Below are 17,278 nucleotides of genomic sequence, written 5' to 3'. Positions count from 1 at the left end.
TGCTTAGGCTTCTTCGTGGACACTTTCTATTAATTTCTTTTATTCCTCGTGAATGGACCTTTTTTTTTGTTTCTTTGCATGCCTCTAATTTTTTGTTGAAAACTGGACACTTTGAGTATTATAAAGTGGCAATTCTGGAAACCAGATTCTTCCCCCTCCCCAAGGTTTGTCTCTGTTGCCTGTTGTAGGTTGTCATTGTTTGCTTTTCTAAACTAGTTTTGTGAAGTCTTTATTTTTTGTTGCATGTGACCCCTGAAGTCTGTGTTCTATTAGCCTAGGGTTCAATTGGTGTTTTACCAGAGTTCCCTTACATGCCTAAAGCCAAGAAATGAAAAAAAGAAGAAAAATAGGAAAAGAAAAAATACTCTCCCAATATTTGTATATTGGCTTTGTGTTGGGACAGGCTATTGATAACTCTACTGTAGTTACATGTATAGAGACTGAAAGAAAGCCAGAGGTGAAAATTTAGAAACTTCTCAGGCCTTTTCAAGCATGTGTCTTGCCCTGGGAATGCATGTGGCTTTATTGATTTCCTGATATACATAGGAGCTTTTAAAAATCCTTCTTCCCACACATATTTCCTGTCCCAATCTCTTATTTCCCAGGCTTTTAAGGTCTGTCTATTGTTTGTTTCAATTGTTGTCCCTCATCCCAGGCTGCTGCAGCCAATACCCATGCCTTTAAATGCTTTCAGCAGTAGCCTCCCTGGAAGCCACCTGAGCTCTGCAAACACTTTGAGTCAGGTGATACAAAGGAAAACCTTTGTGCCAGTTTTTGAGGGAGCCTCCAGGCATGTTGAAGCCCATACCACAACTCTTTGAGAGCAAGGTCTGTATTACTCCCTCTGGCACTAGCAACTTGCACCAGGGGTGCCGATTACTGTCCTCATAGCCACTGTTGATCTGGGGCATGGGCGATGGTAAGTTTTGTTGATTTAAAATACCATAGCATTCTCTTACCACAAAGCAACATCTTCTCTCTTTACCAAGTCTTCCCCTTGTTGTTGTAAGATTTTGACTAGATTCCAGAGTTCTTCAAAAGCTTATTCTCACAGTTTTTCTAGCTCATTGGTTGCTTTTCTGGGAGGAATGTAGACCTAGAGTTTTCTACTCCATTGTTTTCAGTGACTGATGTGCCCTAATTTTTAAAGCACTATACTGGCCAAAATAGTTATGAGTGCTACAAACAGCTTAAAGGCTGAAGTGGCTTCAAAATTTTTAAATAGGTAGTTTTTAAGGGTGACGGGAAGACTGACTGGAAGAGGGGACTAAGAAACTGTTTTTCAACCTGTGTTTGCACAGCAAATTACATAAATTTGAGGAAAACACCAACCGTCAATATCATAGATGTGTGAGTACTGATGAAAATTACGGGAAGAGGTGTTAAAACCGTCCCAGGCCTCTCTTGGTGATGCTGAAGTAGCAAGTGGTTCTTTGTTTGGGAATCTGCCTCTGAGACTATAGGTCAGGATGGGAAGATGAACCTGGTGAACCACCAATAGTCCCTTCTTGAGAGGACTTGGAAGTCAAGCAAACATGTCTAAATTTGGGGGTAGGCCCAGGACTTACTGAGCCATTTTTTTTTTCATTCTGCTTTAAGGCTGAAGAAGGAATATAGCCTGATCAGGTGTAAAAGCCAGAGCTATAAAAGGTTCTTAGGTTCATTCTCCTTTTCCCCACCAACTCACCAAATCCACAGACTCTGAGGTTTGTTGAGAAAAACTGTGCTTTGGAACTGGCGCCCCTAAATGGATGCCAGTCTAGGTTAAAAGGAACACTCTATCCGTACCCACTGATGTCTGTGGCCACCAGGGGGCAGCTGAACTCTAGAGACTATAAACCACGGCGCGCGCATGCACACACACACCCCTAAAACTAACTTTGAGTAGCACTTCCTAATTTCTCTCTATAACTTTGCCCTGGAGCCTGAAGTGGACTGCAGGAAAGTGGGCAACTTTTCAAATCAGCTGACTTAGACAGAGTCATCAAGTTACCCCTCAAGCCAGAAGAATACCCAAGACCTGCTATGGTGATTTAGAGTCTTAGAATGTCAGCATTGGGGGGTCCTTTGGGATTACCTGGCCCAGCGTTTTGGGAGTAGTTTTTAGCCACAGATTTCTTTCTTCAAAATAAAAGTGCAACTCTTGGTTAAAAGGCAGTAGTGATGGTGGCAGTGGGAGGCTCTGGGCTCAACCCTGCTCTAAAGCAGGGTTTCAGAATTCTGGGGCAGTGTTGCCCAACTGTCAGTCTTATCCAGAGCTCCCATATGATTTTTACTATGTCTACCAGCCAGTGTGCTCATATTTATTTAATATGTTTCCTTAAATTGACTCACTTTTTTCTTAAATAAATTCAGCCCCATCCTCTGTAACATCACAGATTTATTGTCCTAGGTATATTTTTTCTAATTCATATTAAAAATATATACACAAATATTGAAATTTAAAATTTGTTTCTGGTAGCACTAATGTCTCAAGTCCTGTATCACACTTTGAGAAAGGATAATCTATGGCACCAAAAAGTACAGTTGGGAAAGTACTCCTCTTAGTTCATTTTATTGTCAGTTGAAGACACAATGTAAGAGACCCAGAAAGAGTAAAGGACTCACCCGAAGTCACTCAGTCAGTGGCAGTGGCAGTGCTGGAACTTAAAATCAAGTCCAATGACTCCTAGCTTTTTGATCTTTTCACTGTATCAAATTTCAAGGGCATTAAGAAGCCTCTCCACCATCCAGACTCTCCTATAGGAAGAAAGGAAAGAAGGGAGGAAAGAAAGAAGAAAAGAACTATTTGTTTACTGAATTGGCACTGGTACAGAAGCTGTAGCTCAGGAAGGTCAAGGCAGATGTGGTGTGGAATGATTTCCCACGTGTCTTTGGGCCAAAGTACGTGTGAGGACCCATCTTTCAAAGGCTGGGCTAATTTTACCATATAGTCAACATGAACTTATAGCCCCTATCATGTGCCTGGGGACACAGAAAGACTCTCACAATTCAGTGGGTGAAACAGCTCACCAAACAGCTGATTAGAGTGCCGAGAAAACACAGAGGAAGGACTGTCAGGGGTGGGGAGAGGGAGGAGAGTGGGGCATAAGTACTGCCCTGTAGTGATTTGATTCAATCCTTCTGGCACAAAATCTGTTTTAGAATTAATTTGACAATATCAACCATTTGCTGGGGCCCTTAGCAAATGGACAGACCCAAAATAATGTATTGGACAGATAAAAAATAATATATGGCATGTATTCAACAAGCATTTCATTCAACAAATGTTTATTGATTGCTTATTATATGCGTGTCACTCTGTAAGTGTGGGGATAGTGAGTGGAGGAGGTGCACAGAATTCAACAATATGGAGTTTTGGCCCTTGACGAGCTCCTAGCCTAGAAAAAGAGATAATTACAAAGAGATAGGCCCCATGATACAAAGTTTGAGTTGCTCTAACAAATAGTCTAACCCAGTAGTGGGTGAAAATAGATGCCCAGTAAGTGAAATACTATAATTGAGTGCAAAGTGCTATAACAGTTCTGAGGAAACATTTATGTGGCCCAGGATATGGAGAAAGCTTTACTAACAAGATGACATTTGAGCTGGACCTTGTAGGTAGAATAGATTTTTAGTAAGTAAAAAGGGAAATGAATCACCCACCAGAATGGGATGACAATTCCAAGAGGATAACTAAATGTTTGATAAACATATGAAAATGTACTCAACCTTTTAATCAGGAAAATGCACTGTCATTGGCCACCAGAATAGATAAAATGAAAAAGACAAACAATACCAAGAATTATCAAGGATGTGGAACAGCTACTAGTGAGAGTGAAATAATCACTTTAGAAAACTATTTGGCAGCTTCTACTACAATGCAAAGATATGCATGCCTATGACTTAGTAGTTCTACTCCTAAATATACAACCAACAGAAATGTCTATATATGTACAACAAACGACATGTTCATAGCAAAACCATTTGTTATAATCAAACACTGAAAGCAACCCGAATGTCCACGTCCATGCAGTACATTCATTCCATGAAATAATATGCAGCAATTAAAATCCATGAACTATTGCTACACACAACATGGATGGCTGTCATAAACATAAGATTGATAGAAAGAAGCCAGACACCAAAGTAAGTATACAATGTATGATTACATTTATATAAAGTATAAAAATTAACAAAATAATCTATACTATTATGCATCAGGATGATGGTTACTATTGCAGCAGAAGGAGAATCTGTAACTGTAAGTAGGAACAAAGGGAGCTTCTAGGATGCTGGCAATACTACATTTCTTGATATCTTTGCTGAGATATGGGGGCTGATTAAATGAGAGTGTTTCATTTGTGAAAATTTAAAGAGCTTACACATTCACTTTTTTAAATAAAAGAGCTAACAATAAAAAATGTAAGAAACCAAAACAATCCAATGGGGAAATTGAAGACTTTTCAACAAGTGGTACAAGAATACTGGATATCCATATGGAAAAAATAATGAGCCTCAACTCTTACCTTATACCATACACAAAAATTAATTTGAGATAGATCATAGCCCAAACATAAAACATGAAATCATAAAGCTTTTAGAGGAAAACATAGGAAGAATATGACTTGGGAATAGGTGAAGCTCTCGCAAACAAGTCACAGAAAGCAATACCTGAACAACAACAAAAAGACTAAATTAGACTTCATAAAAAACATCAAAATTTAAAATTGCTGATCGAAAGGCATTGTCAAGAAAATTACCATTGAACTTGAGAGTTCTTTATGTATTCTAGATATGAATTTTTGTCAGATACATGGTTTGTAAATACTGTATTATTTCCCACACATATAATTTTATTCATGTATTTGCATAGCCTATGTCACTTTCTAGCCTGTATTTTAATATGAAATATGTTTCTTTTTTGAAAAAAAGGAAAATCAATAGGCAAATCATAGACTGGGAAAAAATACACATGTCTGGCAAAGGACTGGTATCCAGGATATGTACAACTCAATAATAAAAAACAAACAGCCCAATTTAAAAATGCACAAAATATTTGGATAGACATTTCACAAAAGATGTATGAATGGCCAACAAGGACATGAAAGAAATACTTAACATCATTAGTCACCAGGGAACTTCAAGTTTAAATCATTTTACACCCATTAGAATGACAAAGTAAATTCATTTTTTTTTTTTTTGAGACAGAGTCTCACTTTGTTGCCCAGGCTAGAGTGAGTGCCATGGCATCTGCCTAGCTCACAGCAACCTCAAACTCCTGGGCTTAAGCGATCCTACTGCCTCAGCCTCCCGAGTAGCTGGGACTACAGGCATGCACCACCATGCCTAGCTAATTTTTTTTTCTATATATATTTTTAGTTGTCCAGATAATTTATTTCTATTTTTAGTAGAGACGGGGTCTCGCTCAGGCTGGTCTCAAACTCCTGACCTTGAGCGATCCACCCGCCTCGGCCTCCCAGAGTGCTAGGATTACAGGCGTGAGCCACCGCGCCCAGCCGTAAATTCATTTTTAAAAATGAAAATACCAGGCAGGGCGCGGTGGCTCACACCTGTAATCCTAGCACTCTGGGAGGCTGAGGTGGGCAGATCGTTTGAGCTCAGGAGTTCGAGACCAGCCTGAGCAAGAGCCAGATCTCATCTCTACTAAAAAAATAGAAAGAAATTAGCTGGACAACTAAAAATATATAGAAAAAATTAGCTGGGCATGGTGGCGCATGCCTGTAGTCCCAGCTACTTGGGAGGCTGAGGCAGAAGGATTGCTTGAGTCCAGGAGTTTGAGGTTGCTGTGAGCTAGGCTGATGCCACGGCACTCTAGCCCAGGCAACAGAATGAGACTCTGTCTCAAAAAAAAAAAAAAAATAGAAAATACCAAGCATTCATTGGTGAGGATGTGGAGTCACTGGAACTCTTATATATTGCTTGTGGGAGTGTAAAATGGAACAACTTCTCTTTAAACAGTTCTGGCAATTTCTTATATAGTTAAACATATACCTTACTCTATGACCTGACAGTTCCAGTTTTAGGTATCTATCCAAAAGAAATGAAAATATATCCATGGAAAGACTTGCATATTAATGTTGTTAGCAACTTTATTCAAAATAGGCCCAAACTAAAAACAACCCAAATACCCATCAACTGGTGAATGGATAAACAAATACAATGGAATTCTACTCAGCACAACACGGCTGAATCTCAAAAAAAAATTCTGCCATGGAAGATGCCAGACTCGAAAGGCTGCATATTGTGTGATTCCATCTATAAGAAGCTCTAGAACAGACACAATTTATCCTTGGTGGTTCTCTCTGGAGGATGAGGTGGGGGTGAGTTTAACTGAGAAGGGGCATGAGGGAAGTTTCTAGGGATAATGGTAATGTTCTATATCTTGCTGTGAGATTGGGTTACACAGTTGTATGCATTTGTCAAAACTCAGCAAATGTTCAAGATTTTTGTATTTCCTTGTGTGTAAATTTTAACTCAAAAGAAAAAAACTGCAAAAAATGAATTCTAGTTAATAATATCATGCAGAAGTATCAGTGGGGGATAGGCACTAATGCCTTCAATTTACTTTGAAAAGCATAAAAAATAAGATGGATTGATGGAATGATGGAAAGTTGGCTAGGTGGATAGGCATGTGATAAAGAAAATATGGGAAAATATTAATGGTAGAATCCAGTAGTGGGTATATGGGTGCTCACTATAAAATTCTTTCAATTTGTTGGTGAGTGGGGGAAGTTGAGAAAAAGGAGATAAGGGCATTTTGGGGCAGTGATGTGGGAGAGAGCTCTGTGAGGATTGGGCTTAAATCTCATTGTGGGAAGTGGTCCAGGAACCAATTGGAGAGTTTAACAGGGTCAGAATAATGATGGGCCCAAGGTGGCATGCTCAGGAATTTGGACTTTATTATTAGGCAGTGAGGAATCATCTCAGATTTGAAGCCATCAAATGGCATAACAGAAGGTAATATGGCATGGAGGAATGTGTGTAGCTAGGAGCTAAAAGACAAGAGTCCTGGTCTCATTCACAGTATGACCTTCAGCAAGTCAATTAACATCTCCAGGTCTCAGAAAGTTTCAACAAAATGAACTCCTTTTCCTCTGTCCCCTCCTCCATCCAAAAAGAGGCCCTGGGAAAACTGAGTTTAATCAGGCACAGAAGGGACTCTGTAAATATGTACTAAAGGAGAAAAATACACTGCCTCCTCCTTGTCTTTACCCTCCACCCAATTCCCTTGCCCCTGCCCCTTGCACCTTTGCCTCTGCTCCATTTGAATGATTTTTTCCTGCCCTTTAACTGGCTTTCTTCATCTGCAGGGTCAGCAAGTTGGACTTGAAATTTGGCCCTTGGGCCAGAGCATACTAGTTACTGTCCTCCAACTCAGCTGCTGACACCTGATTCTGGCCCAAAGGCTCACTAATGTTTCATCCTTCTATCTCTTGCTCTCTAGAAACTTCCTGTGCAAGGGCCTCGGGGTTTCTAAGGCCCTAGGTCTGTGGCTATCTTGGAGTCTGAGAAGTCATCCTCAAAGAAGTAAATCAGGCAATGTCTGAGAACACAGGCACACCAAGTCCACTTCCAGCCTTCCCTTGGCTACCCTGAGCCCCACCCTGCCCCACCGCCAGGTTTCTTTCATCTTGCCCACCTATGGCCCCTTCAGCAGTTGGTGTCTGTCCCACTGACCTAGTGCCAGGGGAGTTATCTTTCTGGATGTATATATGATTGATCTTTTTATCTAGACTGTGAATTCTTAAAGGGCCAAAAGAGAGGGGAACAGGCAGAAGGGTATTGTAATGCCAGAACGCTTCCCTAAATTGAACAAAACAAAATAAAACAAAAACCCTATGAAATGCAATACCCCAAAGTCTTTACTAAAAGAATTATCTCCAGATGGTGAGGAACTCCCAGATCTTATCATGTCTTGGACACTTCACTTTCCCTGCAAAGTTTCTCTAGACTCTGGACTGCCATAGTGTAAATCACAGGTCCTTGGGCAAATTATTTAATCTTTCTCTGTGTCAATTCCCCCATTTGTAAAATGATGTCCCTATCCCATATTATGTATATCATATCACCTTCCACAATGATTTGAGGTAATTAAAAAGAAAAGCTTAGATAATTTAGATGTTGCCTTAAGTAAGTCCTTTTCCCTCTTTAGGTTTTAATTTTCCCATTTGTAAAATGAGGAGATTGGATTTTGTGGGAGGTCCCTTCCAGCTCTGACACTCTGTTCTAGATTTCAGAACTGAACCAATGCCACAAAACATACCAGGTTGTCTTTTATTCTTTTTTCAATCAAAGCAATCTTCAAACCATCTTAGCGCTAACATTTATTGAGCACCTACTACATGCCAGTGCTATGCTAGGTGCCTTCCCTACTTTATTTCCAATCCTCACAACAAACCTGAAAGGTGGGCCTTATCCCTATTCTTTATAGATGAAGAAGCCAAGGATTTGTTACATCAAGTAGCTAACTTTACTAATTTATTAATATTTATCCATTTATTGAGCACCTTCTTTGTGTAAGACATTGTGTTAAATGCTAAGAACACAAAAACAAATAATGTTGACCCTGTGCCCAAGGTCAGCCTACAAGAAGAGACTAAGATGTAAGGAGGGCAAAGCCCATCCTTATACTATATTGTAACCATGTACCTGAGACTCCTCTGCTCCAGTCCTACAAGGCTTCTACTTTTCAGGATGGGGGACTTCTTAGCCAGGGTCTAGCACAATATTTAGCACATAGTAGACTTTCAATAAACATCTCATAAATGAATAAAAAATCAATTAATAAAAGACTAAAATAAAACTCATTCCATTTCTCCCTTGGATAGGATCAAGAAACCAATCCATTTCACCCTTTCTCTCACTTCAAGCTTTGCTATTCTATGCCAACCCTGACAGGGTTAAATATTTCCTATCTCTTTCTTTTCCATAATGCTGCTGCTGCTTCTGTCACCTTTCCCCTCTCCATACCTGCTCTAATAATAGACTAACTATTGAGCAAACTGCTTCCTTGGCATTCAGGAAGCAGGCTCCATGCATAGGGCCAATTGATTTGTTTTTAATGCACTAATTATCATTAACAGCCCTCTGGCTCAAGCTGAAATCAGGCAATATCCAATATCTTCCCTTCCTTGTTTCCACTTTGGCCATCAGAAGGTGTCAACATTCAAATCCATTTCCCAGTAATGTGGGCTCCCATAAGCACTCTTCTTGATTATGGACAATGAAACAAAAGTCTTCTCTGCCTTTGAACTTCTTTTGCCACTACTAGAGCACCCTGGCTCCTTTTCACAATCAATCCCACTTAGCTCTCAGATCCAAGGTGATGCTGTGTCATTGGAACTCTTATTCTCATAAAGATAAATAAAGAAAAGTGAGTGAAAGAGAGAAAGACTATGTACTCACTTTCTTGAGAATGCTCTCAATACATCATCCATTCTAAGGTAGTTGGGATGATTTTGGCACAGGGCAGAGGAATGATGCAAATGACCTAGTGAATTTAATTCTAACCAGAAAATTGTATTGGAGAATAGGAGAGGTCCAAAGCAAAGGGGTGCCTTTGGCCTAAAATGGAGAATTTCAGGGATAGAAGAGGCTTTCAAATGTCATCCAGTCCAGGGAACCCCAAGAAATAATTTGCATATCTATGTCAGTCTATGACATTTTCATCAGTCTGTTGACACATGAGAAAAATTTTTGCCAACTGATATCTCTTGAGAAAGACTTTCCTTAGTTAAAGACTATGTTCTTTCTACATTTTCTAGAATTTGGTGTTGAAATATCATTTCATTAATGACATGATAGTGATAATACATGTCTTCATATGACAACATTAAAAGTTGACATCCTCATGTTGGTCCTCAAAGTTTTCGGGAGATTTTTTTTTTTTTTTTTTTTTTGAGACAGAGTCTCACTCTGTTGCCCCGGGCTAGAGTGAGTGCCACGGCATCATCCTAGCTCACAGCAACCTCAAACTCCTGGACTCAAGCAATCCTTCTGCCTCAGCCTCCCGAGTAGCTGGGACTACAAGCATGCGCCACCATGCCTGGCTAATTTTTTCTATATATATTTTTAACTGTCCAGATCATTTCTTTCTATTTTTAGTAGAGATGGGATCTGGCTCTTGCTCAGGCTGGTCTCGAACTCCTGACCTCAAACAATCCGTCCGCCTTGGGCTCCCAGAGTGCTAAGATTACAGGCGTGAGGCACTGCACCTGGGCAAAGTTTTAGGGAGGTTTTATAGAAATTTTACTAGTCTTTGAGATTCAAATCTTGGAGAATTATTGTTTTGGTCTAGTGGTTTCCAAGCCTAGAAATACATTAATATTATTAGTGGCTTTGTTAAAACTATGTATTCATGAGTCCCACTCCCAGGTATTCTGATTCAGCAAGTGTGGAGTGGGACCAAGGAGTCAACACTTTTAGAAAATTCTCTAGGGGATTTTGATGTGCAACCAGGTTAGGGAGCCACTGCTCTGATTAAATGAATAATCAAGGGCATAAGTAATTGGAATGACTCCACTGTGGGATCCTTTCTATTAGGGGCAGAAGGAAAGCAGATTCTCCTACTTGTAGTATAAACCAGAGACCTCCACTGGGGTTTTTCCAAGGTCCGCAGTCAGATAAGTAAAATAATTTAAAGAGTTACAGAGGCCACACCTCACTTACTTGTCGTGAGCATGAGCTGAATCTACACATAGTAGGTGGTCTCTAAAGATCTGCTGTTGTTGATGATGTTTGTTGATCAAGTCTGAATTTAGAGATTTGTAGAGGAAACTATGCATCTCAAAACCCTAGCCCTATTTCTACCATCTTACTCTCACCCTTGTCTCATGTTTTAACATCCTTCCTTTCTCCTCTATCTCAAAATGCCTTCACCCAATCTACTGGAGTCAGATTCAAGAAATGGTAGTTATAATTATTAATATTTTCCACTAGAATGCAAACTCCATGAGGACAAGGACCATTTTATGTCCGTCCCCAGTGCCTGATATAGAAAATGATATACAATAGTTGCTTGATAACTGAGAAACCAGCAGGTGCCCATAAGTCATGAATAGTGAGTAATCCCAGGTGTTTAGAGCCTGGTGTGAATGGGAGAAAAAGCTGGAGAGAAAATGACAGAGAGTAGTGCTAGAGAGGTTCAATATGAATGCCTCAGAAACAGGTACCAGGTCTTTTATTTTTGTGTCCTTTATATGTAGTACAGAGCCTGGCACATAGAGGCTCTTAGTAATGTTTGATGAATGAATGAATGAATGAATGAATGAACGAACAAATGAGGCTGGTCCCAAACTGTAAAGGACCTTTTACGCCTGGCTGAGGAATTTAAACTTGAGAGTCAAATGAAGAATCATTGAAGATTCTTAAAGCAGAGGAGTGTCATGATTAAAATAGTATTTCAGAGCTTTAATTGACAGGATTTTTTGATGGGAGAAGAAACAGGAAATGGTAGGCACCTCAGACCTGATTCAGCTCCTAATTCCCAATCTCCATTAACACTATTACTGTCCTTTCCTTCACTCAAGCAAGAAATGTCTGCTTCTTCCCTTTCCCTCACTACCCAAAACTGTTCTGTCAACTCTACCATAACAATCGTTCACAGATCCATGCCTCTGTCTCCATCCTGATGGTCAGTATCCTATTTCAGATCATCAACATTGTTTTACTTGGTCTATTGCTTGATTTCCTTACCTCTTACCTTACCAAACCATTCTCCACATTGTCACCATAGTTTTCTTTCTAAGATGCAGCTCTGATGTTACTCTTCTACTCAAAAATCTTTAGTGGCAATCTTGCATGTCCAAAATAAAACCCATACCTCTCAGCATGGCATTTAATAACTCTGGTAAGTAGGCATTGATTCTGTTTTGCAGATAAAGGAACTGAGGCTCAGAAAGGGAAAACAAATTGCTTCAGATCATACAGGCATGCAACGGTAGAATCAAGGTTAGAACCCAGGTCTCCTGATGCCAGTGCTCTGGCCATTATAAAGTACCTTCTAACAAGGGGAGAAATGATAGCTACTGCACACATTGCTAGAATGGTGGGATGACAGTTACATAATCCTGTCCTCTGGGTGGGGCATATACTTTGAAACTCACACAAATGAGCAAAGATCCCTGTTCTCTTACTGGCTTTGTAGGCTTAAACAAATGACAACCTCTTGGAGCTTCTGCTTCCTCATTTATAAAATGGGGAAAATCACCTCAACCTTATAATGTTGTTATGAAGATTATATGAGATCTTGTCTGTAAAGGGCCTAGCATAGTGCTAGGTTCACAGGAGATTCTCAATGAGTGTCATCACCTGCCCATACCCCCATTCCAGTGATCTAAAAACCCATTTAAACAATAAAGGAAGCAGAATTTAGATAGTAAAGATCTATCTAGATGTGGTGCAAGATTCCAGGGTTTATTCCTAGTTCTAGGGTTGGAAATAATCCTTTTTAGGGTCTCAATCGTGTTCCCTGCAAGTGAATACCAAGCTAGTGCTCCCCTGTGGCAACAGTTGGTCCTGTCTATGGTGACACCCCTGACTAAAAATCAGATCTTAAGCCCCAGTGCCCATAGTGTCCGTGGCTGTGTGGCTGAAGCATTATGGATTTTTATTAAAATGCAAACGTTTCCTGGGAGATGCAGCATACATATTAACTTTTTGGCCTGATTAGCTTTCCCTTCCCTTTTTCTATGAGTAGAGTCCTTCTATTTGAGCTCAGGGCATGTTCTGAGGCAGGGGACCACCCTCCCTAACCCCTAGCCTGTTAAAATCCTACTCAACATTCAAGGCCCATGTTGGACACCACCTCCTCCAGAAATCTACTGTGATAGCTCAGCCAGATCCTGCCTTCCTCCTTGTCCCCCTCCTTGGGAAGCACTAAATCCTAGACTCCTGTGGTGAAGCATCAGAAGAATGAGAGTTTGCTGTATGGAGACCTGCCTTGAATTCTAGCTTGTTCTTGACTTTTCCCATGGCCTTAGGCTAATAAATGCCTTGACCCCATTGAGCCTTAGTTTTTAATGCCTGCAAAAAAGCAGGTGATAATACTTAACCTTAGGGCAGTAAAAGACTAGGTCTTTTCGCTTGCACAATGCCTTCCCTGCTGACGGGCACGCCTCGTGATTTGTGAATTTGGCTGGTTCTTCTCATGGCGCCGCAAGCCCCTCAGAACGCCTCTATCCTCCCACCCAGCTCGGCCCGCCCTCGGGTGCTTAATGTCTGTTCGTTGGCATCCAGCACAGCCAAGCAGCCTGGAGTTGCATTTCCACTGGCCCTACAGTCTTTCACCTAGCAGGAGGTTGAGATGCTGGGTAAAAAGGTCCTGGCACTTGCCCGCCGGTTGGTAAGGAACCGAGTAGCTTAGTAACAGTGCCGTGACCTCATGATTAGGGCACTAGACGCAGACCTTTAGCAAGGGAGGCAGAGCTTCCTGGGAACGCCGGCCCGCCCAAAGGGCTGAAGCTGGGCACCGCTGTGCACCCCGGCCTCCCACAGGACAGATCCTCTCTTTCCCTCACCCGGGACCTGAGCGATCCGTGGGGAGCAAACTCTCCCTTACCCTCACCAGGGCGGGGGCCTGAGTCTGGGGCACTCAGTGGGTCTCCCACGTCTGCATGCCAGAGGTGGGTGGAAGGGGGCGGTGGGTGCTGGGAAGAAGACATCCCTCCGCTTGCGGCTCTTCTGAGTCCGGAGCAACCAAAAACCTGTGGCCAAAGCCCAAGCGACCAGCCCAGCCGGGATGTCGGGGGCGGGGCAGCCCATGCCCAAACCGGCGGTTTGACCCGCCGGACTCCTAGATTCCCAACCCCGGACCGAGAGCCGGAGGAGCTTGAACTGAGCTCCGGCTCCCGCCCCGGCCTGGGCCCGGCCCCCTTTAGTGCCACTGCACCTCCCTCCCTTTCTGGCCCGGCCCCTGGCCCGGCCCCCGGCCCAGACTCGGCCCGGCCAGGCCCAGACCCGGCCCTCTGCGGCTCCTCTGGGCTCCAGGTTGGCGCAAACAAAGCCCTGATTGACTGCCCGGAGAGGCGGGCCTCGCAGCTGAGCCGCCTCCTCCCCTCTCAGGCCCGCCAGGGATTTGCCGGGAAGGGCGGGGGCAGGGAGACAGTCGGGGGGGGGGTGCGCAGGATTGTGGGGGCCCGAGTCCTGGGTCTCGAGAAGATTTCACCCACCCTCTGTCCAAAGCCCAGGCTGTCCCCTCCAGGTCACCCCCCTCAAGCCCAAGGTGGTGGTGGGGGACATAGGGACTCCTGAGGGCAGGGTGGGGTCCCTCACGGGTCAGCTCTTATCTTGGGGTTCCCGGGGCCACCCCAGTAGCAAGCTGCTTGTGAGGAAGAAGGGAATGGGAGAGAACAACAGGCGGGGTCTTCTCTGGAGACTTGGGGTTGATCAATGCCGGTTCTGGAGCCTGCCGGGAGGAGAGGGCAGAGGAACAGGATAGTTTGTGCTCTCTTTTTTTCCCCGTTTTAACTCTCCCTGGACTGGACATCTGGACAAGGACAGGATTCAGTAGTTTGGAAAGGGAGTTGGGGGAGGCAGCAGTGGCTATAGTAGGTAAGCGAATAAGAGAAGGAAGGGCTGGGGAGAAAAGCGAGGCTGTAGCGGCTGCCTGTTGAGGGAGGAAGAGGTGGGAGGGAGGAGGAGGGGGAGGAGAGAGAGATGACATGGGGAGAGGAGGAGGGGGGTTGGACGAGGGAGGAGGAGGAGAGGGCTCGAGGGACCGTCTGTTGCGGGACGGGTTAGCCAGCTGGGGCGCGGAGCCTGGAGGAGGAGGCAGCAGCAGCAGCAGCCCTTGGAGCAGCAGCAGCAGCAGCAGCAGAAACAAGTACCAGCCACACAGCGGCTTCTCCGGCCGAGCAGCCACAGTCCCCCGGCCGCGATGGCGCTGCAAAACCCGGCGAGCGAGGAAGCCAAGGGGCCCTGTGAGGAGGCAGACCAGGAACAGCAGGAGCCAGTGGGTAGCCCAGAGCCAGAGCTTGAGCCGGAGCCCGTGCCAGTGCCCCCGCCCGAGCCCCAACCCCTACCGGACCCCGCACCCCTGCCGGAGCTGGAGTTTGAGCCCGAGCCGGTGAACGAACCCGAGCCCACGCCCACGGTGGAGACCCGTGGCACCGCGCGCGGCTTCCAGCCTCCGGAAGGTGGCTTCGGCTGGGTGGTGGTGTTCGCCGCCACCTGGTGCAACGGCTCCATCTTCGGCATCCATAACTCTGTCGGGATCCTCTACTCCATGCTGCTAGAGGAGGAAAAAGAGAAAAATCGCCAGGTGGAGTTCCAAGCAGGTGAGTTGCCCCACGCGCCCCACCTGGCATTCTGGGCAAGGGTGTACGCTCCCCGCTGCCGCCGACCCCACACCTCCTGGTCCGAGGCACCGTTTCCATGCGCTGCTCCGACTCCTCCCCTTTCCCCCAGCCCATGGCCCTGCTAGGGTGCGGGTTGCGGGGCTCTGAGCGGGCTCGGCTGTGGAGACTAGGCGCAAGACGTCCCGGGGGTGGGAACTGGGACATTCATTGATCTCTGGCAAGCAATGAACTTTTTTGCCCCAGGACAAATCCGGACGCACCTTTCGGATTTGTTTCAAGTACTTTGCCCGTGTGTGCTCGGCGAAAATATTTGCAGAATTGTTTTTTGGCGGAGGTGGGGGAGTCATGAGGAGAGGAGAGAGTTGGGAGGCGGGGCGGGCTCTGAGAGAAGGACGGTACCGCCGATCTCTGCAGCAGCCCCGGTTCCTTTGGGGGAGCAGAGGTGTTTTCTGTCAAAAACAGTTTAGGAATCCTGGTGACTCTGAGCGAAGAGTCAAACACATGGCAGGCGTGTGTGTCTGCAGGAGAGAAAGGGAGGAAGGGAGTTCGTGTGGGGGTGTGCGCGCGTCTCTGCCCGCGGTGGTTACGGCCCAGCCGGGCCTGGCCGTCCTCTGCCGCCCTAGGGGAACGAATGGATCTCTGTGCCCTCTGAGCCGAGCCCCAAAGCAGGCAGGGAGGCGGTCTCCGCTGTCTCCTGCCTGAGCTGCGTGAGGCGGCAGGCAGGTAGGGCCCTGCAGCTAAGTCTGCGCCGCCTCCCCCCTCGGCCCGGCCCTCCCTAGCACCCCGCGCCTCTCCGTTATCCGCGGGGTGCCTAGTTCGGCCTTAAGCCGGAATGCCGGCGCCGCCACTCCCGCTTTCGCTTGAGGCTCACTTGGTCTCCTCCCCTAAGACAAACAGGGCTGGTGGCACAGCCTTTGCTCTCCCGGCTGGTGGCCACAAGACCCCAGGCGTGCACGCTTCTCGCAGTGAGGCCGCCTGTGAGCTCAGAGAAGTCAGAGGAGCCCTCCCGCTTTTCTAGAAAAGCCGGTGGCGAAGCCCCTCAGCAGTTCTGGTGAGGGGTCTCGGGAGTGAGCTAGGCAATTGAGATGCCCCCTCCCGCAAGGCTTGCTCCCTCTCGTGGCTTCTCAGGACAGTTCGACTCATGTCACCCGCCCCAAGTTCGCTACTCAGAATACGCAGTGTTGTCCTAGGAATGAGGGGTTCCTTCCTCTCGCCAACCTCAAACATGTATGCTGTCATCTGTGGGGATGTGGCGATTATTAAGTGAACACAGAAACCTCGAATTCTGGGGTGTCCACCTGTGGATTCTCTGGGCCCTTGGAGAGCCTCTCCCATCAATTTCAACCAAGGATTGAGGGTTTTAGTTCGTAGCTTTGCTGGGCTGCCCTGGCAGAAGAGGCTTTGGGGCTCTTGGTGCCTCAGACCTTGTGACCCATTGGTGCAACCACTGTGCGCAGGCCCCACTTGAAAAAAACTCGAGTGTGCCTCACTGGTTGTCAAGGGCAGTCTCACGACTACCCAGGCCACCTGATGCTGGAGTGGAGGGGTCCCTGGACTGTGTGGAACAACTTCTGGGGGAAGGTGGCTGCCATTCTCACCTCTGGGACCACCTTTTTCCTGCTTTGATGCTGTTCAGGGGCTCGTGGGAAGGCAGCCAGGCTAAGGCCTCAAGCTATTGCCTAGGTTACCTCAAAGAGCACCTGCTGAGCATTGCCCTGTGGTTGAAGGCAGGCTGTTGGCCTTTGGGCTCAGTGAGTGGCAAAGTCTGGGTGAAAGTTAATGGAAAGCAGTGGCGGCTAGGCTGAAGCTAGGCCCCGGCATTTATGTGGTATGAGCAGGCCTAGAGCTGGGGCCTTAGGAGTGTGTAATAAAACTTGGAAAAACCACTATTTTACCAGGAAGAGACTCACTGCTGAGGAACAGACTTCAAAGTAGGTGATCATAGGGGACTCAGGGGGAGGGCTGGCTGGGACTTTCCG

At 45.4% G+C, this 17,278-nt stretch overlaps 1 protein-coding gene across 1 annotated transcript in view; it reads left to right on the top strand.

Annotated features, from left to right (window-relative positions):
- The first annotated feature begins 14,714 nt into the window (after positions 1 to 14,714).
- SLC16A2 (solute carrier family 16 member 2) overlaps positions 14,715 to 17,278 on the top strand; it is a 108,127-nt gene continuing 105,563 nt past the window's right edge. Inside the window, exon 1 of the mRNA XM_045537963.1 lies at positions 14,715 to 15,278. Within this exon, the coding sequence (XP_045393919.1) occupies positions 14,879 to 15,278 (400 nt within the window). The 5' untranslated portion in view covers positions 14,715 to 14,878. The remainder of the gene's footprint in view (positions 15,279 to 17,278) is intronic.

Source organism: Lemur catta, chromosome X (assembly GCF_020740605.2).
Source record: "Lemur catta isolate mLemCat1 chromosome X, mLemCat1.pri, whole genome shotgun sequence".
Taxonomy (NCBI): Eukaryota; Metazoa; Chordata; class Mammalia; order Primates; family Lemuridae; genus Lemur; species Lemur catta.
Note: the sequence above shows the minus strand (reverse complement) of the source record. Positions and strands in the feature narration are given on the sequence as shown.